General features: G+C 33.5%; 1 protein-coding gene and 3 pseudogenes across 1 annotated transcript; all 4 read left to right on the top strand.

Annotated features, from left to right (window-relative positions):
• Positions 1–1386: 1386 nt before the first annotated feature.
• LOC122009497 (equilibrative nucleotide transporter 3-like) lies at positions 1387–5102 on the top strand. Its single transcript, XM_042565679.1, has 12 exons — positions 1387–1476; positions 1611–1716; positions 2497–2599; positions 2678–2795; positions 2880–2928; positions 3280–3374; positions 3472–3577; positions 3663–3838; positions 3936–4096; positions 4171–4429; positions 4506–4605; positions 5098–5102. The coding sequence occupies exons 1-12, from the start codon at positions 1387–1389 to the stop codon at positions 5100–5102; spliced, it is 1368 nt and encodes a 455-aa protein (XP_042421613.1).
• A 3533-nt stretch (positions 5103–8635) lies between these two features.
• Positions 8636–10022, top strand: LOC122009489 (annotated as a pseudogene).
• Positions 10023–11979: 1957 nt separating this feature from the next.
• Positions 11980–13656, top strand: LOC122009488 (annotated as a pseudogene).
• A 5572-nt stretch (positions 13657–19228) lies between these two features.
• On the top strand, positions 19229–21286 carry LOC122009487 (annotated as a pseudogene).
• The last annotated feature ends 3719 nt before the right edge of the window (positions 21287–25005 follow it).

The raw sequence follows: 25005 nt of genomic DNA, 5'->3' as shown, positions 1-25005 counted from the left end.
TGTTAATTCAAGATCTTTGGTTTATCAACCGGTTTTGTCCAAAATCGATTTTGATATAAAAGTAAATCAGTCGTGATTGACTCGAAATTTCTGCACAGAGAGAAATCGATTCAACTAGTATTAACTGACATTTAAACAGAAATCAATTTAACTGATTAGGGATAAAACGGAAAATGAGTACATGATTTTGTCATTTTAAAATTATCCTACGTGATTTGATAATTTCAAAACTTTATCTGCTAAGGTTCAGTAAAAAGATGATTTTAAGTTGGAACTTGTATTTTAAATTTAGTTAAGATAAAGTAGCAAAATTTATATACAAATTCTTCTGATAGTTAGTTATTTGTTTACCGATTAATTTGGAGATAAATTAGTTCTTGTCCATATTTCACCTTTCAATCAATAAAGTTGAGATTACTTTGATCTGTTTTACATTTTCCTCGAATTCTTAGATCTATTTGGGGCTTCCTTAAAACGTGAATTAAAACGGCTGAAGTGGAGCTGCCATGAGTAACCACATGCAAAACTTGGAACTCGACAAAACGAAGGATCTTCCTTACCAATATAGTTTCCACCAGATCCATAATTGTGTTGATTCGATCACTTCACCAAACTCTTATTTGAAAGAGGGAAGATTTACTGGGTTGTTTACAATTTAGCTGCTTGGAAATAGAACCTTTTCGCCTGGAACAACATAATATCCAGAGCACGGATCCTCTGGTCCGCAATATGCGGACCTACAGAGGATGATCCATGTTTTTAGACCCTTGATTTGGATGGACCCCACCTATTTAAAAGTGGGATTCATCCAAATCAAGGATCCTCGTACAATGGATCATCCCATGATTCGTAATTTGCGAAGGATCTCTGTTGTAATAACCATTGGGGATTACTATGCTTTTCTTTTTCGGTAAGAAATCACTTTTTCATCTAGAATGACTTCTTACATATGTGCTTTAATTATCCCTTAATTTTATTTCAGATGTACCATCCAATGAAAGCACTCACGTTTGTCTACCAATCTTTTGCCCTGGTAACAACAGCCATACTAGCGTATCATGAAGCAAGACTTAATACTAGATGCCGAAATCTGTTAGGCTACTCACTCTTCTTCTCAAGCTCGCTTGGCCTAATTGTGGTTAGTATCAAGACTGGACTTTTTCTAAAGCATCCTTTTTTCAAACTGCATGTTTTATTCAATTCCATCCTTGCAAGACTTAATACTAGATGCCGAAATCTGTTAGGCTACTCACTCTTCTTCTCAAGCTCACTTGGCCTAATCGTGGTTAGTATCAGGAATGGACTTTTTCTAAAGCATCTTTTTTTTTCAAACTGCATGTTTTATTCAATTCCATCCTTGATTGGGCGCAGTTAGACTTAGCGACGATGGGTAAAGGTGGGTTGAGCATCTTCATTGGTGTCTACATAGCGAGTGCAGTATTTGATGTTGCCGGCGGTTATGTTGTAGGAGGAATGGTAGGTGATATATCTTTGATGTGCCCAGAGCTTATTATAGTGAGTATCTTTGCCATCTGATTTTTTTAGTTCACTGGCAGCGTGTGGGATTAGTTAATAATATAATTTTTTTTTTCTGAAAACAACTATTTCAGTCCTTCATGACTGGGTTTGCAGCTGCTAGGACTCTGACAGCTACTTTGAGATTAATCACAAAAGCAGCATTTGAGAGTTCAGATGATGCCCTTCGCAAGGGGACAAGTTAAGTAGATTAATACATTAAGATCTACTTTATCCTAAAGAGAGATATAAATCCTCCTTTTTCAGTGTTGTTTCTTGCAATCTCAACATTCTTTTAGGACATGAATATAATAAAAAAAAATTTAGACAAACAGATAAAAATTAGTTTCATGTCAATCCAATATATTTGGTCAATCAACCAATTTTGTCCAAAATCGATTTTGATACAAAAGTAAATTAGTTGACTAATTTACTCAAAATTTCGACATCGAGAGAAATTGATTCGATTGATATTAACTTATTTTTAAATAGAAATCAATTTGACTGATTAGGGATAAAATGGAAAATGAGTACATGATTGGGTCATTTTAAAACTATCCTGCGTGATTTGATAATTTTAAAATTTTATCTACGGTTTGGTAAAAAGGTGATTTTAAGTTGGAACTTGTATTTCAAAATTAGTTAAGATAAAGTAGAAAAATTTATATACAAATTCTTCTGATAGTTAGTTATTTGTTTACCGAGTAATTTGGAGATAGATTAGTTCTTGTCCATATTTCATCTTCCAATCAATAAAGTTGAGATTACTTTTATCTGTTTTACGCTTTCCTTGAATTCTTATATCTAAACGGGGCTTGCTTAAAACGCGAATTACAACGGCTGAAGTGGAGCTGCCATGAGTATCCACATGCAAAACTTGGAACTCGACAAAACAAAGGTTCTTCCTTACAAATATAGTTTCCACCAGATCCATAATTGTGTTTATTCAATCACTTCACCGAACTCTTATTTGAACACAAGGAAGATTAACTGCATTGTTTACAATCTGGCTGCTTGGAAATGGAACCCTTTTCGCATGGAACAACATAATAACCATTGGGGATTACTATGCTTTTCTTTTTCCGGTAAGAAATCACTTTTTAATCTAGAATGACTTCTTACATATGTGCTTTAATTATTCCTTAATTTTATTTCTCTACCAATCTTTTGCCCTGGTAACAACAGCCATACTAGCGTATCACGAAGCAAGACTTAATACTAGATGCCGAAATCTATTAGGCTACTCACTTTTCTTCTCAAGCTCGCTTGGCCTAATTGTGGTTAGTGTCAGAACTGGACTTTTTCTAAAACATCCTTTTTTCAAACTGCATGATTTATACAATTCAATCCTTGATTGGGCGCAGTTAGACTTAGCGACGATGAGTAAAGGTGGGTTGGGCATCTTCATTGGTAGGGATGGGAAAAAATATCGAAATTTCGATATACCGCACATATCGTATCGAAATTTACCGAACTATACCGATTTTACGGTATATCGAAAATTTCGGTACGATAAAATACCGTACCGAAATTTTCGGTGTCGGTATCGGTATATGATTTTTAGTGAAATTTTCGGTATACCGTACCGATACCGAAAATTTATTCTAAATTTCATACTAAAAATTTGGTATACCGAAATTCGGTATACCAAAATTTTGGTACGGTATCGATATAAAAAAATTTTATACAGTATTTTTTTGTACGGTAACGATATGGGAGTTGGTGGTTCGGTATACCGTACCGAACCACCCCTGTTCATTGGTGTCTGCATAGCGAGTGCAATAATTGGTGTTGCCTGTGGTTATGTTGCAGGAGAAATGATAGGTGATATATCTTTGATGTGCCCAAAGTTTATTATTGTGAGTATCTTTGCATCTGATTTTTTTAGTTCACTAACAAAGTGTAGGGATTAGTTAATAATATAAACTTTTTTTTTTCTGAAAACAACTATTGCAGTCCTTCATGGCTGGGTTTGCAGCTGCTGGGAGTCTGACGGCTACTTTGAAATTAATCACAAAAGCACCATTTGAGAGTTCAGATGATGGCCTTCGCAAGGGGGCAAGTACATATAATATTTACAAGCTAAATAGATTAATACGTTAAGATCAACTTTATCCTAAATAGAGATATAAATCCTCCTTTTTCAGTGTTGTTTCTTACAATCTCAACATCCTTTGAGCTGATTTGCGTCTTTCTCTACGCATTTATATTTCCTAAATTACCAATCGTCAAATACTACCGAGCAAAAGCTGCTTTTGAGGGATCAAAGACGGTTACTTCTGACCTTACTGTTGCTGGTATTCAATTATCCACAGATGCTGCTGTAAGATTCAAAAAATAAAATTATGGCATTGCTTAACTTCAGTATTCAGTAAGCAGTTTAGTTTGTCTCGGATGTGAATAAATCCTTGCATTTGCAGGCGATGGAGGATCCGAATCAGTTTGAGCGCTTAAGTAACAAAGAGCTTCTACTTCAAAATATCGATTACGCGCTTGACATCTTCCTAATATATGTCTTGACACTGTCAATTTTCCCTGGTTTCATAGCCGAAGATACAAGATCACATAGCTTGGGATCATGGTAAGTACTCGAGTATCATCTATTCAGAGAAGAATTTATCATAAAAATAAAATGATAAATTTAATTCGATCCAGGTATACACTCGTTTTGATTACCATGTACCATGTTTGGGACCTAGTGGGTGGGTTTGTACCTCTTCTAAAGCTGGTCAAGTTGGTATCAAGGAAAGGCCTCATATTTGCTTGTCTCTCACGTTTCCTCTTCATCCCAGCATTCTATTTCACAGCGAAGCATGGAGATCAAGGGTGGATGATAATGTTGACGTCCTTCTTGGGACTCAGCCATGGCTACCTCAGTGTTTGTATTTTTTCAGAAGCACCAAAACGATACAAGGTAATTACTAGTCCATCAAGATCATTATACATATACATTCATGAATTCTTATTTGTTGTTCCTTGTGATAATGCAGGGTCCGGAACAAAATGCATTGGGGAACTTGTTGTCTAAAGTTCTGACTGCAGGTATTTTCTTAGGCGTTGGACTCAGCTGGTTATGGCTAATTAGCAAAGGTTTGTAATAAATTCTATAGTGGAGTACCAATATTATCCCACCTAGAAATTTTGTAGTGGAGTACCAACATTATCCTACCTAGAAATTTTGTAGTGATGTTATGTGGATGTTTAAACATTTGATTAGCGATGACTCAAGTCTTGGTTATGTATGTCTCATGCCATTTCCAGTTTCATTCATGTCTAGAAATTGGAATTCTTATGACCGAATGGAAAAATAATACAAGCAAATAAAATTTACAAAGCATGTAGAGATTTTTTAGGTTAAATTTTTATTATTTTAAATTATAAAAGTATTATTAAAACCAGCATGTTTTTTTTTCTTCCTAGAGAAATAAATTATTTTAGATACTTCAGATTAGTACTCGTTTGAGGCACAGGAATCACATTTGAAACTGAACCTGTACACATTCCACAAGCCTCACTCATTCTGAAACCAAATTTTACGGAAAAATACTTTTTAACTTTGTCATATCTCTTAACTTTTTGCAGCTTAAGAAGCAGCCAAGTAGGTCTGGGTCGGTACAATATACCGTACCCAAAATCGAATACTGTATACCGTATCGAAAAAATCGATATTCTAAGCGATTAGATTGATACCGTACTGATATTTCGGTATACCGAAATATCGGTACAGTATCGGTTAAATACCGTCATACTGAAGTTATATATATATTACATATAATATATAAAAAATACTTCTCTTGTAATGAAAGGCAGTGATCCCTATTCACCAATGCAAAATAAATCCTTTAAGAAACTTAAAGAGACTAAGAAAGACATATACAACAAAACAAATTTCTCAGAACAATAAACACCAACCGTGAATAGAAATAAAAAAAAATATGAAAACTCAAGTTTTCGAGTCGAGAGCACATCGTTAGGGCTGGAAAAAAATATTGAAATATCGAAACACCGAAAAATCGTACCGAAGAATCGCGGCGTGAGTCTCGGCTGCGCAAGGAGAGAATCACGACGTGGCGTGAGCGTCGGCTGCGCAAGGAGCCAAGGAGAAGAATTGCGATGTGAGGGTCGGCTGCGCAAGGAGATAATCGTGGGTCACGACGTGTACGTCGGCTACGCAAGAAGAGAATCGCGAGTCATGACATGTGTGTCGGCTGCGCAAGGAGAGAACGTGGTTTGGGGAAGAATTTAGCCGCTTAGGGTTTGGTTTAGGCTTTAGGGAAATCTAAATTAATTATTTAATCTATAGTTACTCGGTATTTCGGTATACCGAAATATTTTAAATTATTACCGTTGTCGTTACCGACAAATTCGGTATGGTATGATACCGTACCGAATTTTTTGCTATACCAAAAATTTCGATATATACAATATTTTTTCGGTACGATTTTTCGGTATTTCGATATTTTTTTCCAGCACTACAGCCAAGCAAGGTAGTTCATGTGTCGGACTGAAACACACTCATCATAAAAAATCATGTCACAGAAGACTTCAAATATTTTCACCAAGACTGAAGTGCCAGATTTTCACCAAATCAACTAGCTGAGTCAGATGGTATTTTATTTAAATTTCCTACCAGACTTTGAATGATAGCTGCACAATTCAAAGCATTTTTGGATGCAACTGGCAGTCCGTGGAGATCGCAACAACCCCAAGAAAGCTTGGTTTCTTCTATAGCACAGGAACATCGCAAGTATAAAATGAATTGTGCATGCGTGCGGTCCCTACTATAGGAAGTTTCTTTATATGACCATGATACTCGGAATTCTAGGTTCATTTATGTTTCTTATCAGTGGTAACTATGTCGAACAAAACTTGAATTTTGAAAAGATGTTCATCTTGTCCCTACATCAGCCTTGTCATTAGAGTTATGAACTGCTAAATCTGTTATAGGGTGACTTGGGCCTTCCTGTTTTAATTGCACCATGCAATTATTGCTTTTATTTGATTTTTTTACAAAATCCTTAGCCTTCATTTCATACATAATCATCTTTACTGGTCGCTAATGCTTGTAAATTGAGATAGCGCAGCTGCTATAACTAGCTAGCTCAACATATATGGCATGATCTTTGTACCACTTGTAAAATTGTTCTGTTATCTTTTCTAAAGTAAAAGTTGTTCTGTCAATATTGATTATTGCAATTGTCTTGTTGCTACGCGTTGGCTATCCACCGGCTGGTTTATTTTATTGTAAATTTTCTTCGGATATAAATCGTACCAAAATTTTTTATATATCATAAATTCGGTATATTTCGGTACAATAAATACAGTATATTGAATTTTTAATATTTTTTCCATATTTCGATAAGAATGGCTTCTTACCTTTTGATATGCGCTTTAGTTATTCCTTCTTTAATTTTATTTCAGATGTACCATCAAATGAAGTACTCACATTTGTTTACCAATCTTTTGCCCCCGTAACAATAGTCATACTAGCGTATCACGAAGCAAGACTTAATACTAGATGTCGAAACCTGTTAGGCTATTCACTGTTCTTCTTAAGCTCACTTGGCCTAATTATGGTTAGCATCAAGAATGGACTTTTTCTAAAGCATCTTTTTTTTTTTTTCAAATTGCATGTTTATACATTCAATTCCATTCTTGATTGGGCGCAATTAGACTTAGGGCCAACGAGTAAAGGTGGTTTGGGGATCTTCATTGGTGTTTGTATAACGAGTGCAATCAGGGACAGATCCAGAAATTAGAAGTGGACTGGGCTGATTTTAAATTGGTCAAGTTCGTTAAAAATGTCGCAGAAAAGGTTGAGTTCACTTAGCATGAGTGCATTACCATCTCGTCGTTTCCAATATTTCACCTAATTTTATATTTTTATTGAATATATTTTTTGATTATTTATGAAATTATTAAATTAATTTACTGATAATTATATCTAATATGTTAACATTGGAAATATAGGAACCATGATGTGTAGCATCTCTAGGGACGATCCAAAAATTAAACTTAAAGGAGACTTAAATTTAATATAATAATAAAATTATGCCTTACTAAATTTTGAAATATAAAATTAATATATAATAGAATCTATTTATATCGTTAACTAAATTTTATTCAATATAGAATATCATATAATTTTTAAGAAAATCATCCTATTCTTAGTAAGAAGGGTCATCTTTACCATTTTTTTATTACCCGAAAAAACTCATTGATGGTAAAATCAGATAATGTTAAAACAGATGAATATACGTTTTTATATTTTTGGGAAAAAAAACTTCTCCCATATAGAAAAAAAATTCTCCCATTTTTTTTTTTTTTTTTGACTCTAATACACCGTATTTCAAATATAAAATGATGTACTTCACAATACTAATTTATTGGTATTAATAGTCACACTCACATTAATTTGGTTTAGAATAGAGTGCAACGGTATGGTCATAATTAAAAATTAGATTAAAACAGCTTCCTTTATCATGAGCAACGCCTAACGCTGAAGGAAAACGAGCGAAAACGGTAGGTAAATTTAGGACTAGACGATTCTTCCTTATTTTATAGAGTTCAGGAGGAAGAACATCAGATTTGTTTGTCGGTGGCCACTCAAAGTCTCTTGGTCGAGTTGGTTTGTTCGGATTTTGCTTCTTCCCTTCGATGAACCTTCGCTGGGCGTGAGGATGCTGCTAAGGTTTATGCGGCATCAGCTGGTGGAACTAGAAAGGAAAAATAGATTTTTTTTTTATTTGGTTGATGTTTGGAAAATCCAATTTTTTTCTTGGCTTTGGCTAATTCTTGGATGGTAGCGGATGCTGAGCAGATATGGTGTAGATATTGCGAAAACCTCTTGTTCTCCCAGTCCAATTCCATAAGTTTTCAACCATAAGGGCTGGGCTATAGCCTAGGACAGCCCCTATTTAGATCCGTCTCTGAGTGCAATATTTGGTGTTGTCGGCGGTTACATTGTAGGAGGAATGGTAGGTGATATATCTTTGATGTGCCCAGATCTTATTATAGAGAGCATCTTTGCCCATCTAATTATTTTAGTTCACTGGCAGCGTGTAGGATTAATTAATAATACAAACTTTTTTTTTTCTGAAAACAACTACTGCAGTCTCTCATGGCTAGGTTTGCAGTTGCTAAGACTCTAACAGCTACTTTGAGATTAATCACGAAAGCAGCTTTTGAGAGTTCAGATGATGGCCTTCATAAGGGGGCAAATACGTAGAATATTTACACACTAAGTCGATTAATAAGTTAAGATCTAGTTTATCCTAAATAGATATATAAATCCTCCTTTTTCAGTGTTGTTTCTTGCAATCTCAACATTCTTTGAGCTACTTGGCGTCTTTCTCTACGCATTTATATTTCCTAAATTACCAATTGTCAAATGCTACCAAGCAAAGGTTACTTCTGAGGGATCGATGACAGTTATTGCTAACCTTGCTACTGTTGGTATTCAATTATCCATAAACTATGCAGCTATAAGATTCATAAAATAACATTATGACATTGCTTAACTTCAGTTTTCAGTAAGCAGTTTAGTTTGTCTCGGATGTGAATAAATCGTTGTAGTTGCAGGTGATGGAGAATCTGAATCAATTTGAGCGCTTAAGTAACAAAGAATTTTTAGTTTAAAATATTGATTACGCGCTTGTAGGGGTGAGCATTCGGTCGATTCGGTCCATAAATTAACCGAATTAATCAAAAATCGTTTTAATCTTGGCTAACTAAATTGAATCAAAGTTTTACTAAAACCGAATTAAATTAAAAATTAGTTATTTCGGTTAACACTGAATTAACTGAATTTATTTAAAAAATAATAAAAAAATTTATACAAAATTAGTACCAAATTAATCGAACTAATCGAATTAACTTATTGCTTTCCAGTCACCCCTACGCGCTTGACATCTTCCTGATATATGTCTTGACACTATCAAATTTCCTTGGTTTCATAGTTGAAGATACAAGATCTTATAGCGGGATCATGGTAAGTGCTTGAGCATCATCTATTCAGAGAAGAATTTATCATAAAAATAAAATGATAAATTTAATTTGACCAAGGTATGCACTCGTTTTGATTACCATTTACCACCTCTGGACCTTATGGGTGGGTATGTACCTCTTCGAAAGCCGATCAAGTTGGTATCAAGGAAAGGCCTCATATTTGCTTGTCTCTCATGTTTCCTCTTCATCCTAGCATTCTATTTCACAGCGAAGCATGGAGATCAAGGGTAGAAGATAATGTTGACGTCCGTCTTGGGACTCAGCCATGACTACCTTAGTGTTTGCATTTTGTCAAAAGCAACAAAAGGATACAAGGTAATTACTAATCAATCAAGATCATTATACATATACATTCTGTTCGTGAATTCTTATTTGTTGTATGTCTAGTGCAAGGTCCGGAAGAAAATGCATTGGAGAATTTGTTGTCTAAAGTTCTGACTATAGGTATTTTCTTAGGCATTGGACTCAACTAGTTATGGCTAATTGGCAAAGGTTTGTAAGAAATTCTATAGTGGAGTACCAATATTACTATAAATAATATATAATTTATATCATACCAAAATTCGGTATATTGAATTTTCGATATACAGAATTTTTGGTATACCGAATTTTCAATGTGATATTGATATGAATTTTTTTATAGAACTTTTTGATACAGCATACGATATGATATTTAGATTTTGTTATATCATATCGAACTACTTTTACTGGTGACCTCGTAGTGACTCTTGGCGCTCAATTAGTAGGAGTCTACCCTTACTTAAGGATGCTAGTTAACTTTGTCTTGACTCCATAAACTAAAAGATTATAATTTAGATGAAAGGATGAAAAATGGTAACGTACAAATATGTTCACATGCAAATATTATTTATTAGTTTGATTGTGTTAACATATCATCGAGATGTGTTATCTAGCCAAGATTCCACTTGCCATTTACAATTATTATGCTATCTAACCATTTCTTGATTTAGAAACTAAAGGATTACTTTACAAAGTAATGGTAGATTAGAAAGGGTAATATACAACTATATTCACATTCTGATTTCAGTTTTTAGTTTGATTCCTTAACGTGGCAAGCAGATGTGTTACATAGTCAAAATCCACTAGCCTTATACAATTATCCTTACCTAGATTTGAATGAATGATTAAGTTTGTAACAATCAGAGAGTTGAAATGTAAAAAGTTGATGTCTTATCTTGAAATGATAATCATAGTTTATGTATGCATTGTCATTAACCATTTTTTTTCTCCCAAAAGTCAAATTCTTAACAAAATTGATCAAACAAGTTGAGGTGTGGCATACAAATTTAATAAAGAGAGTAAAATAAGTTTAGACAAAAAATATTATGGCAAACAAGAGCCCGTCTCATTCATAAACATCTCCTTATTAGGTACTTCTATAACTAATGTGTCACTTTCATTCATCGGACTTGTCTTTTAGGAATGCAAGGAACATCTCTTACTAAATATTAATGGTCTTGGCAAAGGCTGGAGAAGTAACTAGAAGGTTCCATTGTCCATCAATTTGAATGACAACATAATACATCAAGACTTCATCAAGAAACATAGAATTGTCAGGAGTAAATTAAGGTCTGCAGTGCACATTTTATATACTTCAAATCATGTGCTTGTCAAAATGAGTGCACCTCAGAAGACTGAAGTGCCAAATTTTCACCAAATCAACTAGCTGAGTCAGATTGTATTTTATTTAAATTTCCTACCAGACTTTGAATGATAGCTGCACAATTCAAAGCATTTTTGGATGAAACTGGCAGTCCATGGAGATCGCAACAACCCCAAGAAAGCCTGGTTTCTTCTATAGCACAGGAACATCGCAAGCATAAAATGAATTGTGCATGCGTGCAGTCCCTACTATAGGAAGTTCTTTATATTACCATGATACTCGGAATTCTAGGTTCATTTATGTTTCTTATCAGTGGTAACTATGTCGAACAAAACTTGAATTTTGAAAAGATGTTCATCTTGTCCCTGCATCGGCCTTGTCATTAGGGCTATGAACTGCTGAATCTGTTGCGGGGTGACTTGGGCCTACCTCTTTTAATTGCACCATGCAATTATTGCTTTTATTTGATTTTTTCTACAAAATCCTTAGCCTTCATTTCATACATAATCATCTTTACTGGTCGCTAATGCTCGTAAATTGAGATAGCGCAGCTGCTATAACTCAGCTAGCTCAACATATATGACATGATCTTTGTACCACTTGTAAAATTGTTTTGTTATCTTTTCTAAAGTAAAAGTTGTTCTGTCAATATTGATTAATGCAATTGTCTTGTTGTTACGCGTTGGCTATCCATCAGCTGGTTTATTTTATTGTAAATTTTCTTCGGATATAATACCGTACCAAAATTTTTGATATATCATAAAATCGGTATATTTCGGTACAATAAATACAATATACTAAATTTTTAATATTTTTTCCATATTTCGATAAGAATGACTTCTTACCTTTTGATATGTGCTTTAGTTATTCCTTCTTTAATTTTATTTCAGATGTACCATCCAATGAAGCACTCACATTTGTTTACCAATCTTTTGCCCCCGTAACAATAGCCATACTAGCGTATCACGAAGCAAGACTTAATACTAGATGTCGAAACCTGTTAGGCTATTCACTCTTCTTCTTAAGGTCACTTGGCCTAATTATGGTTAGCATCATGAATGGACTTTTTCTAAAGCATCTTTTTTTTTTCAAATTGCATATTTATACATTCAATTCCATTCTTGATTGGGCGCAGTTAGACTTAGAGCCAACGAGTAAAGGTGGGTTGGGGATCTTCATTGGTGTTTGTATAACGAGTGCAATATTTGGTGTTTTCGGCGGTTATGTTGTAGGAGAAATGGTAGGTGATATATCTTTGATGTGCCCAGAGCTTATTATAGTGAACATCTTTGCTCATCTAATTTTTTTAGTTCACTAGCAGCGTGTAGGATTAGTTAATAACACAAACTTTTTTTTTTCTAAAAACAACTATTGCAGTTTCTCATGGCTGGGTTTGCAACTGCTCGGACTCTGACAGCTACTTTGAGATTAATCACGAAAGCAACTTTTGAGAGTTCAAATGATGGCCTTCACAACGGGGCAAGTACGTAGAATATTTACACACTAATGGATTAATAAGTTAAGATCTAGTTTATCCTAAATAGAGATATAAATCCTCCTTTCTCAATGTTGTTTCTTACAATCTCAACATTCTTTGAACTGCTTGGCATCTTTCTCTACGCATTTATATTTCCTAAATTACCAATTGTCAAATACTACCGAGCAAAGGCTACTTCTGAGGGATCAATGACAGTTATTGCTGACCTTGCTTCTGTTGGTATTCAATTATCCATAAACTATGCAACTGTAAGATTTATAAAATAACATTATGGCATTGCATAACTTCAATTTTTAGTAAGTAGTTTTGTTGTCTTGAATGTGAATAAATCGTTGCAGTTACAGGTGATGGAGGATCCGAACCAGTTTGAGCGCTTAAGTAACAAAGAACCTCTAGTTCAAATAGTTCAAAATATCGATTACGTGCTTGTAGGTGCGAGCATTCGGTTAATTCAGTCTATAAATTAACCGAATTAATCAAAAATCGATTTAATCTTGACTAACCGAATCGAATCAAAGTTTTACTAAAACGAATTAAACGAATCAAATTAAAAATTGGTTATTTCGGTTAACACCGAATTAACCGAATGTATTTAAAAATAATAAAAAAAAATTATATAAAATTAGTACCAAATTAACCGAACTAATAATTAACCGAATGCTGGCCAATCACCCCTACGCACTTGGCATCTTCCTGATATATGTCTTGACACTATCAAATTTCCCTGGTTTCATAGCCAAATATACAAGATCTCATAGCTTGGGATCATGGTAAGTGCTCGAGCATCATCTATTCAAAGAAGAATTTATCATAAAAATAAAATGATAAATTTAATTTGACCTAGGTATACACTCGTTTTGATTGCCATTTACCACCTCTGGACCTTATGGGTGGGTATGCACCTCTTCTAAAGCTGATCAAGTTTGTATCAAGGAAAGGCCTCATATTTACTTGTCTCTCGTGTTTCCTCTTCATCCTAGCATTCTATTTCACAGTGAAGCATGGAGATTAAGGATAGAAGATAATGTTGACGTCCGTCTTGGAACTTAGCCATGGCTACCTTAGTGTTTACATTTTGTCAAAAGTACTAAAAGAATGCAAGGTAATTATTAATCAATCAAGATCATTATACATATACATTCTGTTCATGAATTTTTATTTGTTGTATGCATAGTGTAGGATCCGGAGCAAAATGCATTGGCGAACTTGTTGTCTACAGTTATGACTACATGTATTTTTCTTTGGCGTTGGACGCAGCTGGTTATGGCTAATTGGCAAAGGTTTGTAAGAAATTCTATAGTGGAGTACCAATATTATTATAAATAGTATAGAATTTATATCATACCAAAATTTGGTATATTGAATTTTTGGTATACTAAATTTTCGGTATACTGAATTTTCAGTGCGATATCAATATGAATTTTTTTATATCAAACTTTTTGATACAGTTTATAATATGCGATTTAGAGTTTGTTATACTATATCGAACCACCCTTACTAGTGACCTTGTAGTACCTCTTGACAGTCAAGTACAAGTCTGTACTTAATTAAGGATGCTAGCTAACGATGTGTTGACTATATAAACTAAAAGAATATAATTTAGATGAAAGGATTAAAAATGGTAACGTCCAAATATATTCACATGCAAATATTATATATTAGTTTGATTGTGTTAACATGGCATCGAGATGTGTTATCTAGTCAAGATTCCACTTGCCATGTACAATTGTTATGCTATCTAACCATTTCTTGATTTTAGAAACTAAAGGATTACTTTACAAGGTAATGATTAATATACAACTATATTCACATTCTGATTTCAGTTTTTAGTTTGATTCGTTAATGTGGCAAGCAGATGTGTTACGTAGTCAAAAATCCACTAGCCAGCTTGTACAATTATCCTTACCTAGATTTGAATGTATGATTAAGTTTGTAACAATCAAAGAGTTTATGTATAACTTTTTCTTTAAAAAGTTGATGTCTGATGAAATAATAATCATAGTTTATGTATGCATTGTCATTAACCATTTTTTTTCTCCCAAAAGTCATATTCTTAACAAAATTGATCAAACAAGTTGAGGTGTGGCATACAAATTTAATAAAGAAAGTAAAATAAGTTTGGACAAAAATTATTATGGCAAACAAGAGCGGAGAGCCGGTCTCATTCATAAACATCTCCTTATTAGGTACTGCCATAACTAATGTGTCACTTTCATTCATTGGACTTGTCTTTTAGGAATGCAAGGAACATCTCTTACTAAAGATTAATGGTCTTGGCAAAGGCTGGAGAAGTAACTAGAAGGTTCCATTTTCCATCAATTTGAATGGCAACATAATGCATCAAGACTTCATCAAGAAACATAGAATTGTCAGGAGTAAATTAAGGTCTGCAGTGCACATTTTATATACTTCAAATCATGTGGTAAAGAAACTTGACCGAGTCATTATCCGAGTAGCATATGATTTGCGTCCTTCCATGAGTTTGTTAAATTTGTTTAGTCAAACATAGTCAACTTAAAGATTTTGACAGAACTAACCTAGAGGCTCATATATTGAAACGGAATGAGAGAGTGAGAGATGTCTACAATGAGTATATTGTCATTTTTTTCGATAAATGTGGTTGTTTGCCACATTGATTTACTTTCTCTGCGTTAACCCTCGACAGACTCATAGGGGCTTCTCATGCTCTTGCCATTTACAGTTTCATTCATGTACAGAATTTTTTAAATTGAATGAAAAATTAATACAAGCAAATAAAACTCACAATGTAGTGATATAGATTTTTTTTTTTACAGTTAAATTTTTATTATTTTAAATTATAAAGTATTATTAAATTTATGAAAGGTGTTTATTTTATTTTTCTTCCTAAAGAAATAAATTATTTTAGATACTTTTGAGAAGTACTACAAGAATCACATTTGAAACTGAACCTGTACACATTCCGCAAGCCTCACTCATTATAAAGACCAAATTTTACTGAAAAATACTTTTTAACTTTGTCATATCTCATAACTTTTTGTAGCTTAAGAAGCAGGCTAGTTCCTGTGCCGGACTGAAACACACTCATCATAGAAAATCATGTCACAGAAGACTTAGAAAGATTTTCACCAAGACTGAAGTGACACCAAATCAACTAACTGAGTCAGATGGTATTTTATTTAAATTTCCTACCAGACTTTGAATGACAGCTACACAATTAAAAGCATTTTTTGATGCAACTGGCAGTCTCTGGAGATTGCAACAACCCCAGGAAAGCCTGGCTTCTTCCATAGCACAGGAGCATCGCAAGCATAAAATGAATTGTGTGTGCAGTTCCTATTGTAAGAAGTTTCTTTATATGACCATGAGACTCGGAATTTTAGGTGCATTTATGTTTCTTATCAGTGGTAGCAATGTCGAACAAAACTTGAATTTTGAAAAGATGTTCATCTTGTCCCTGCATCAGCCTTGTCATTAGGGCTATGAACAGCTAAATCTGTTGGGTGACTTGGGCCTTCCTCTTTTAACCGCACCATGCAATTAAACCAATTTTTTTTCAAACAAATCGAACCGAACCGATTTTTGATAAAAATCAAACCAAACCGAACCGAATTTTCAATAAAACCGAATAAACCGATTTTTTCTAAAAATTAGGTTTGGCTTAATAAAAAATTGATTCGGTCTAAAATTTATGGTGTAAAAAACCGATTTAATTCAAAAATTCAGTCTATTCGGTCAATTCGGTTTAACCAAATAAAAAAATTTAAAATCGAACTCGAACCGAATTAATTGATTTTTTGTAGAAAAACCGAATTTCTGAATAAACCGAATTGAATTTTTAAATTCGGTCAGTTTAATCGATTTATTCAGTTTAACCGAACTTTTGCTCATCTCTATTCGTATCTTCTTCTTGAATCCTCACTTCGGTTTGAATTTCTGGAAGATTATTTTGTCCTCCTCTACACATGTTTTGAAGGTCTCACTTTACTGCTTTGTCTTTCTCTTTCAAATTGAAAGTTGTTTCCTTTTGGTCATTTTGTTTTAGGGTTTTGGATTAAAGTGCGGCGATCTTAGTTTCAGCATATAGAGATCAGTCTCCTTTATTTTTATATGGTTGATCAATCTTACTCGTTGTAAATACTTTCGTACCTAGATCCATCGGGTTTTTGTGATATTATTTCAAGAAAAGAGAACAACTTTACTGTCTGATTAGCTAAAATATTCGCTTGTTTAGAGAGAATATATTTTATTTTTTTGTTTAAATTTTTTATATATATTTGTAAGTCAGCTTTTTTATAAGGTAAAATTATAAAATTATTTTAAAATGATTAAATTATGTACAATTTTATGTTTTATTCATAATCAATCGACTGATAAAAATCAATCGAATTAAATTTTATTTAAAAATTAAAATAAATCAATCGACTGATAAATACTATCACTTGACTAATTTATTTATCGAAGTAGAGTTTAGATAAAATTGGTTGATTGATCAAATGATTTCAAATTGAATGAAACAAGCATCCTCATCTTCTCACTCAACCCTCTTCTCAGCCCGTACATTTGGCCTTCCTTCACTTTGTATCTAGGGGTGAGTATCGGTTAAAATCAAATCAAACCGAATCGAATTAACCGCACCAAACCGAACTAATTTTTTTTCAAACAAACCGAACCGAACCGATTTTTGATAAAAATCGAACCGAACCAAATTTTCAATAAAACTGAACAAGCCGAACTGAACAAACCAAATAAACCATTTTTTTCTAAAAATTTGGTTTGGCTTAATAAAAATTTGATTCGGTCTAAAATTTATGATGTAAAAAACCGATTTAGTTCAAAAATTCAGTCTATTCGGTCAATTCGATTTAACCGAATAAAAAAATTTTAAACCGAACTCGAACCGAATTAACCAATTTTTTGTAGAAAAAAACTGAATTTCCGAATAAATCGAACTGAATTTTTAAGTTCGGTCAGTTTAATCGATTTATTCGGTTTAATCGAACTTTTGCTCATCTCTATTCATATCTTCTTCTTGAATCCTCACTTGGGTTTGAATTTCTGGAAGATTATTTTGTCCTCCTCTACACACGTTTTGAAGGTATCACTTTTACTGCTTTGTCTTTCTCTTTCAAATTGAAAGTTGTTTCCTTTTCATTATTTTGTTTTAGGGTTCAGGATTAAAGTGCGGCGTTCTTAGTTTCAGCATATAGAGATCAGTCTCCTTTATTTTTATATGTCCGATCAATCTTACTCTTTGTAAATACTTTCGTACCTAGACCCATCAGGTTTTTGTGATATTGTTTCGGGAAAAGAGAACAACTCTGATTAGCTAAAATATTCGCTTGTTTAGAGAGAATATATTTTATTTTTCTGTTTAGATTTTTTATATATATTTGTAAGTCAGCTTTTTTATCAAGGTAAAATTATAAAATTATTTTAAAAGGATTAAATTATGTACAATTTTATGTTTTATTCATAATCAATCGAATGATAAAAATCAATCGAATTAATTTTTTTTTAAAATTTAAAATAAATCAGCCGACTAATTTATTTATCGAAGTCGATTTTAGATAAAATTGGTTGATTGGTCAAATGATTTCCGATTGAATAAAACAAGCTCTTATGTATTCGACTAATTCTCCTAATTATATCATGGCCACAAAAGTTAATTTGACCCAATATGAGCATTGTTTTTTTTAAATATGAATATGTTTGAAAAATAGAATTCATGTCAGAAAAATTAGTACTTTTAATATATTGAGTCAAATTGAGATTTGAGAGTATGGATATAATCAGGAGAACTAGCTGAACACATAGAAATTTGTTTTATATCAATCCGAGATCGTTTAATTCATAATCGATTTTGTCTAAAATCGGCTAGAAATCAAATGACCTTGAATTGATATAAAATTAGTTTTTATATATTTGTCTAATTTTCTGATTATATTCATGTGCTCTTAAATTTCAATTTGACTCAATATATTAAGAGATTTTTTGAATATGGATTAAATTTTTTTTGAACACATTCATGTTCCTTAATATATTAAGTTAAATTGATGTTTGAGGGTATGAATATAATCAAAAAAACTAGATAGTTTCATGTTAATTCAAGATCTTTGGTTTATCAACCGGTTTTGTCCAAAATCGATTTTGATATAAAAGAAAATCAGTCATGATTTACTCGAAATTTCGGCACGGAGAGAAATCGATTCAACTGGTATTAACTGACTTTTAAACAGAAATCAATTTAACTGATTATGGATAAAACGGAAAATGAGTACATGATTTTGTCATTTTAAAATTATCCTACGTGATTTGATAATTTCAAAACTTTATCTGCGCGGTTCAGTAAAAAGATGATTTTAAGTTGGAACTTGTATTTTAAATTTAGTTAAGATAAAGTAACAAAATTTATATACAAATTCTTCTGATAGCTAGTTATTTGTTTACCGAGTAATTTGGAGATAAATTAGTTCTTGTCCATATTTCACCTTTCAATCAATAAAGTTGAGATTACTTTGATCTGTTTTACATTTTCCTCGAATTCTTAGATCTATTTGGGGCTTCCTTAAAACGCGAATTAAAACGGCTGAAGTGGAGCTGCCATGAGTAACCACATGCAAAACTTGGAACTCGACAAAACGAAGGTTCTTCCTTACCAATATAGTTTCCACCAGATCCATAATTGTGTTGATTCGATCACTTCACCAAACTCTTATTTGAAAGAGGGAAGATTTACTGGGTTGTTTACAATCTGGCTGCTTGGAAATGGAACCCTTTTCGCCTGGAACAACATAATATCCAGAGCACGGATCCTCTGGTCCGCAATTTACGGACCTACAGAGGATGATCTATTTTTTAGACCCTTGATTTGGATGGACCCCACCTATTTAAAGGTGGGATTCATCCAAATCAAGGATCCTCGTACAGTGAATCATCCCTTGATTCGCAATTTGCAAAGGATCCCTATTGTAATAACCATTGGGGATTACTATGCTTCTCTCTTTCCAGTAAGCATTCACTTTTCGTCCAGAATGACTTCTTACCTATGTGCTTTAATTATTCCTTAATTTTATTTCAGATGTACCATCCAATGAAATTACTCACGTTTGTCTACCAATCTTTTGCCCGGGTAACAACAACCATACTAGCATATCACGAAGCGAGACTTAATACTAGATGTCGAAATCTGTTAGGCTACTGACCCTTCTTCTCAATCACTTGGCCTAATCCTGGTTAGTATCAGGAATGGACTTTTTCTAAAGCATCCTTTTTTTTTTCAAACTGCGTGTTTTATTCAATTCCATCCTTGATTGGGCGCAGTTAGACTTAGCGACGATGGGTAAAGGTCGGTTGGGCATTTTCATTGGTGTCTGCATAGCGAGTGCAATATTTGGTGTTGCCGGCGGTTATGTTGTAGGAGGAATGGTAGGTGATATATCTTTGATGTGCCCAGAGCTTATTATAGTGAGTATCTTTGCCATCTAATTTTTTTAGTTCACTGGTAGCGTGTAGGATTAGTTAATAATATAATTTTTTTTCTGAAAACAACTATTTCAGTCCTTCATGGCTGGGTTTGCAGCTGCTGGGACTCTGACAGCTACTTTGAGATTAATCACAAAAGCAGCATTTGAGAGTTCAGATGATGGCCTTCACAAGGGGACAAGTACGTAGAATATTTACAAGTTAAGTAGATTAATACATTAAGATCTACTTTCTCCTAAAGAGAGATATAAATCCTCCTTTGTGTTGTTTCTTGCAATCTCAACAGTCTCTGAGCTGATTACCGATCGTCAAATACTACCGAGCAAAAGCTACTTCTGAGTGATAAAAAACAGTTATTGCTGACCTTGCTGCTGGTATTCAATTATCCACAAACGATGCAGCTGTAAGATTCATAAAATAAAATTGTGGCATTGCTTAACTTCAGTCTTCAGTAAGCAGTTTAGTTTGTCTCGGATGTGAATAAATCCTTACATTTGCAGGCGATGGAGGACCCGAATCAGTTTGAGCGCTTAAGTAACAAAGAACTTCTACTTCAAAATATCGATTATGTGCGTGACATCTTCCTGATATATGTCTTGACACTGTCAATTTTCCCTGGTTTCATAGCCGAAGATAAAAGATCTCACAACTTGGGATCATGGTAAGTACTCGAGCATCATCTATTCAAAGAAGAATTTATCATAAAAATAAAATAATAAATTTAATTCGATCCAAATATACACTCGTTTTGATTGCCAGGTACCATGTCTGGGACCTTGTGGGTGGATATGTACCTTTTCTAAAGCCGATCAAGTTGGTATCAAGGAAAGGCCTCATATTTACTTGTCTCTCGCGTTTCCTCTTCATCCTAGCATTCTATTTCACAGCGAAGCATGGAGATCAAGGGTGGATGATAATGTTGACGTTCGTCTTGGGACTCAGCCATGTCTACCTCAATGTTTGTATTTTTTCAAAAGCACCAAAAGGATACAAGGTAATTACTAGTCAATCAAGATCATTATACATATACATTCACGAATTCTTATTTGTTGTTCCTTGTGATAATGTAGGCTCCGGAACAAAATGCATTTGGGAACTTGTTGTCTGTAGTTCTGACTGCAGGTATTTTCTTAGGCGTTGGACTCAGCTGGTTATGGCTAATTGGTAAAGGTGTGTAAGAAATTCTATAGTAGAGTACCAATATTATCCTACCTAGAAATTTTGTAGTGGAGTACCAACACTATTCCTACCCAGAAATTCTGTAGTGATATTATGTGGATGTTTAAACATTTGATTAGTGATGACTCGAGTCTTGGTTATGTAGGTCTCATGCCATTTCTAGTTTCATTCATGTCTAGAAATTGGAATTCTTATGACCGAATGGAAAAATAATACGAGCAAATAAAATTTACAAAGCAGTGATCTAGAGTTTTTTTAGGTTAAATTTTTATTATTTTAAATTATAAAAGTATTTTTAAAACCAACATGTTTTTTTTTCTTCCTAAAGAAATAAATTATTTTAGATACTTCTGAGAAGTACTCATTAGAGGCACAAGAATCACATTTGAAACTGAACCTGTACACATTCCGCAAGCCTCACTCATTATAAAGACCAAATTTTACTGAAAAATACTTTTTAATTTTGTCATATCTCATAACTTTTTGCAGCTTAAGAAGCAGGCTAGATCATGTGCCGTACTGAAACACACTCATCGTAGAAAATCATGTCACAGAAGACTTGAAAGATTTTCACCAAGACTGAAGTGACACCAAATCAACTAGTTGAGTCAGATGGTATTTTATTTAAATTTCCTATCAGACTTTGAATGATAGCTGCACAATTAAAAGCATTTTTTGATGCAACTGGCAGTCTCTGGAGATTGCAACAACCCCAGGAAAGCCTGACTTCTTCCATAGCACAGGAGCATCGCAAGCATAAAATTAATTGTGTGTGCAGTTCCTACTATAGGAAGTTTCTTTATATGACCATGAGACTCGGAATTTTAGGTTCATTTATGTTTTTTATCAGGGCCGGCCCTGAAGCATGTCACCGGGGGCGACGGCCAAGGGCCCTAGATTTTTAGGGGGCCCTGAATTTGACATACATATAACAAAAAAAAAAATTATTGGATTATTTTAATAAAGGTCCAAGAAAAAAATAAGGAAGATAAATGATCATTTTTTCTCTTTCCAAGATTTTATTGTTTGTACAACTCTTTCTTCAATAATTTGTTTATAGAAGTCATAAGATTCCAAAGAGTAAAGTATGTATCATGAACGCTAATTTTCTCCTTTCTTCTCCTTTGAATCTCTTCTAATTAAATTAAAAAAGTTTATTCTCCAATTGAAATTTTAGTTTCATCAATATCATCATTGATCAATATATAAACTTATAACGTAAATTACCTACTTATCTATATTATTTTCTTATTGTCAATATTCAATATTGATTTTTAATATTGTATTCGAGCCAATATTTTATGATTTTTCTTACATATTTGAAAAACTTAAAATAAATTATCTCAATTTTAATCATCAAACTTTAATCATCATAGAATAGATTATATCGATTGCTTCAAGCATAAAACAAGCTTTATTGTTCTTCAACTATTATTTTCACTACTTGTGTTTTATTCATTATCAGTTTTATTGCTAGTTTTGTGTGTTTTATTTTTACACTTGAAATTGGTAGTACAAACATGTTTTAAAGAAATATCAACCTTGGAGTCAAAAAAGAAACAAAAGATAAAAAGTGGAATAGATTATTAAAACTCATAAAGGTATTCTTTGTAAGTTTTTTAAAACTAACTCTTCAATTAAAGATTCAATTGATGAATTACAAGAAAAAAAGTTAAGAAGAACTAAATGATTATACAACAAATGAACAACAATTGAGTAATCAAGAAGAACTAAATGATAATACAATCAATGAACGAGAAGAATTGAGAGAAAATGATGATCATAATCATGCAACGAATGAGCAAGAAGAATTGAGATAAGATGATGATAATGATTTGCATATAAATGGCTTGACAATTTTATGTAGCAAAAATGAGGTGTTAGAAAATTTTGATTTTGAAAATCTTATTGACGTTTTTATTTCTCAAAATGCTAGAAGATATAGATTTTTCAATGATTATTTCATACTTATTTTTTTTTTGTATTAATAGGTATTACATTTTTTTGGAGAAACATAGGAAATATGTTTTGTACGGTGTTGTACTTTTTGAAGAATCTTGAGAAATATATTTTGTATGGAGTCTATCATATTTTAAATGAAATATATTAATTTTCAATTTTTTCTATTAAACTGTATTCAAATTGTTATATATTTTTTTTTTCCTATAGAGGTCCCTTTTCTCTTTTCACCCAAGGGCCCCGAAAAGTCAGGACCGGCCCTGTTTCTTATCAGTGGTAACAAAACTTGAATTTTGAAAAGATGTTCATCTTGTCCCTGCATCAGCCTTGTCATTAGGACTATGAACTGCTGAATCTGTTGGGTGACTTGGGCCTTCCTCTTTTAACTGCACCATGCAATTATTGTTTTTATTTGATTTTTTCTACAAATTCCTTGGCCTTCATTTCATACATAATCATCTTTACTGCATGGTTGCTAATGCTCGTAAATTGAGGCAGATAGACGCAGCTGCTCTAACTCAGCTAGCTCAACATATATGGCATGATCTTTGTACGACTTGTAAAATTGGTCTGTTATCCTTTCTATACTAATTAAAGTTGTTCTGTCAATACTGATTAATGCAATTGCCTTGTTGCTACACGTTGGTCATCCATCAGCTGGTTTATTTCTCATTGTGAATTCTTCTTCGTATATGAATTAGCACTAGTGCTTATTGTAATATCATGGCAACGAGGATGCCCTGGTTTTATCAATCCGATCCCAGGCCTCCTAATCCCTCCAGTAGTGGGCTTGATTTTTAAAATCAAATCCGATCCATGGGACAATTAGTTCTTGCATGCTCAGCCAATCTTACGATGAATCCAATAGTTTAACATGCATGATGGGTGGGTCGAGCAGCGACAAGTGTCCATGGACAATAAGTTAAGCTAAGCTGACAGAGGCGAGCACTATAGTGAAACAAATTAATGAAACCAAAAAATTCAATCAGCAGTGCTCGCTCTCCCCTGCATCGTCCATCCGTTCATAAATTTCATGCAGGCATAGTTTCCCACTCCATTCATTTATTGTGTAGGCTACCTGTTCGACATGCTATGATGCCTGCAAGAGCTATATATCTGCCTTAGTTTTGCATCTTTAAACATGTCAACCTCCTTTTTGTACTCACCGTAAGTCAAACATAGCATTTCCCAGACAAAATCCACTGCTCCCATATTTATTCCTGCCCATGCTCGTCAACTCCACCTCTCTACTGTTTCCATTACAACGTGCGCCTCACTTCATCTAGGATCTAGCTATCTATATATCTATCTATCAATTTATCTCCCCAGATTATAGCTAGCTAGAGAGCTTATTAATTTATACATATATATATCTGGTTGCTTTCACCAAGCTCTGTAGTTGCATGAATGTGCTGGCCACCTTGTCTTTGTCGGATGACGCCCACATCAGCAAAATTGTAGGATACATGGAGTGAAAGCTCCCCCTCGAAAGCTAAAGGTTGGTTACGGGACAAGCACACTGTTTGTTCCATATCAATACAATTAGTTTTTTGCAAAAAGGATGGATACTTTACAGAGTACTTGCTGCTGTTGGTCTCCATCACCTTTATTTGGAGACAGCCAAACCCACCTTTGGATTAATTGCCAGAAGAAATATTAATTGTAATATGATATAATTAACACGCACCTCTGTTTTCCACAATTTGATAAAAAAAAAAAAGTAGCATATGTGATATCTGAGGATAGGGAGGGGGGGCTA

Source organism: Zingiber officinale, chromosome 8A (genome assembly GCF_018446385.1).
Source record: "Zingiber officinale cultivar Zhangliang chromosome 8A, Zo_v1.1, whole genome shotgun sequence".
NCBI classification, from domain to species: Eukaryota; Viridiplantae; Streptophyta; class Magnoliopsida; order Zingiberales; family Zingiberaceae; genus Zingiber; species Zingiber officinale.
This window is presented reverse-complemented; position numbering and strand designations above follow the sequence as displayed.

What these genes read in the sequence shown, in the direction of transcription:
- LOC122009497 (XM_042565679.1), top strand. Translation starts at nt 1,387, where the DNA reads ATGGGTAAAGGTGGGTTGAGCATCTTCATTGGTGTCTACATAGCGAGT. An exon ending in TGTGCCCAAAGTTTATTATT is followed by an intron (nt 3,375 to 3,471) that starts GTGAGTATCTTT and finishes CAACTATTGCAG; the next exon opens with TCCTTCATGGCTGGGTTTGC. An exon ending in TGGCCTTCGCAAGGGGGCAA is followed by an intron (nt 3,578 to 3,662) that starts GTACATATAATA and finishes CTCCTTTTTCAG; the next exon opens with TGTTGTTTCTTACAATCTCA.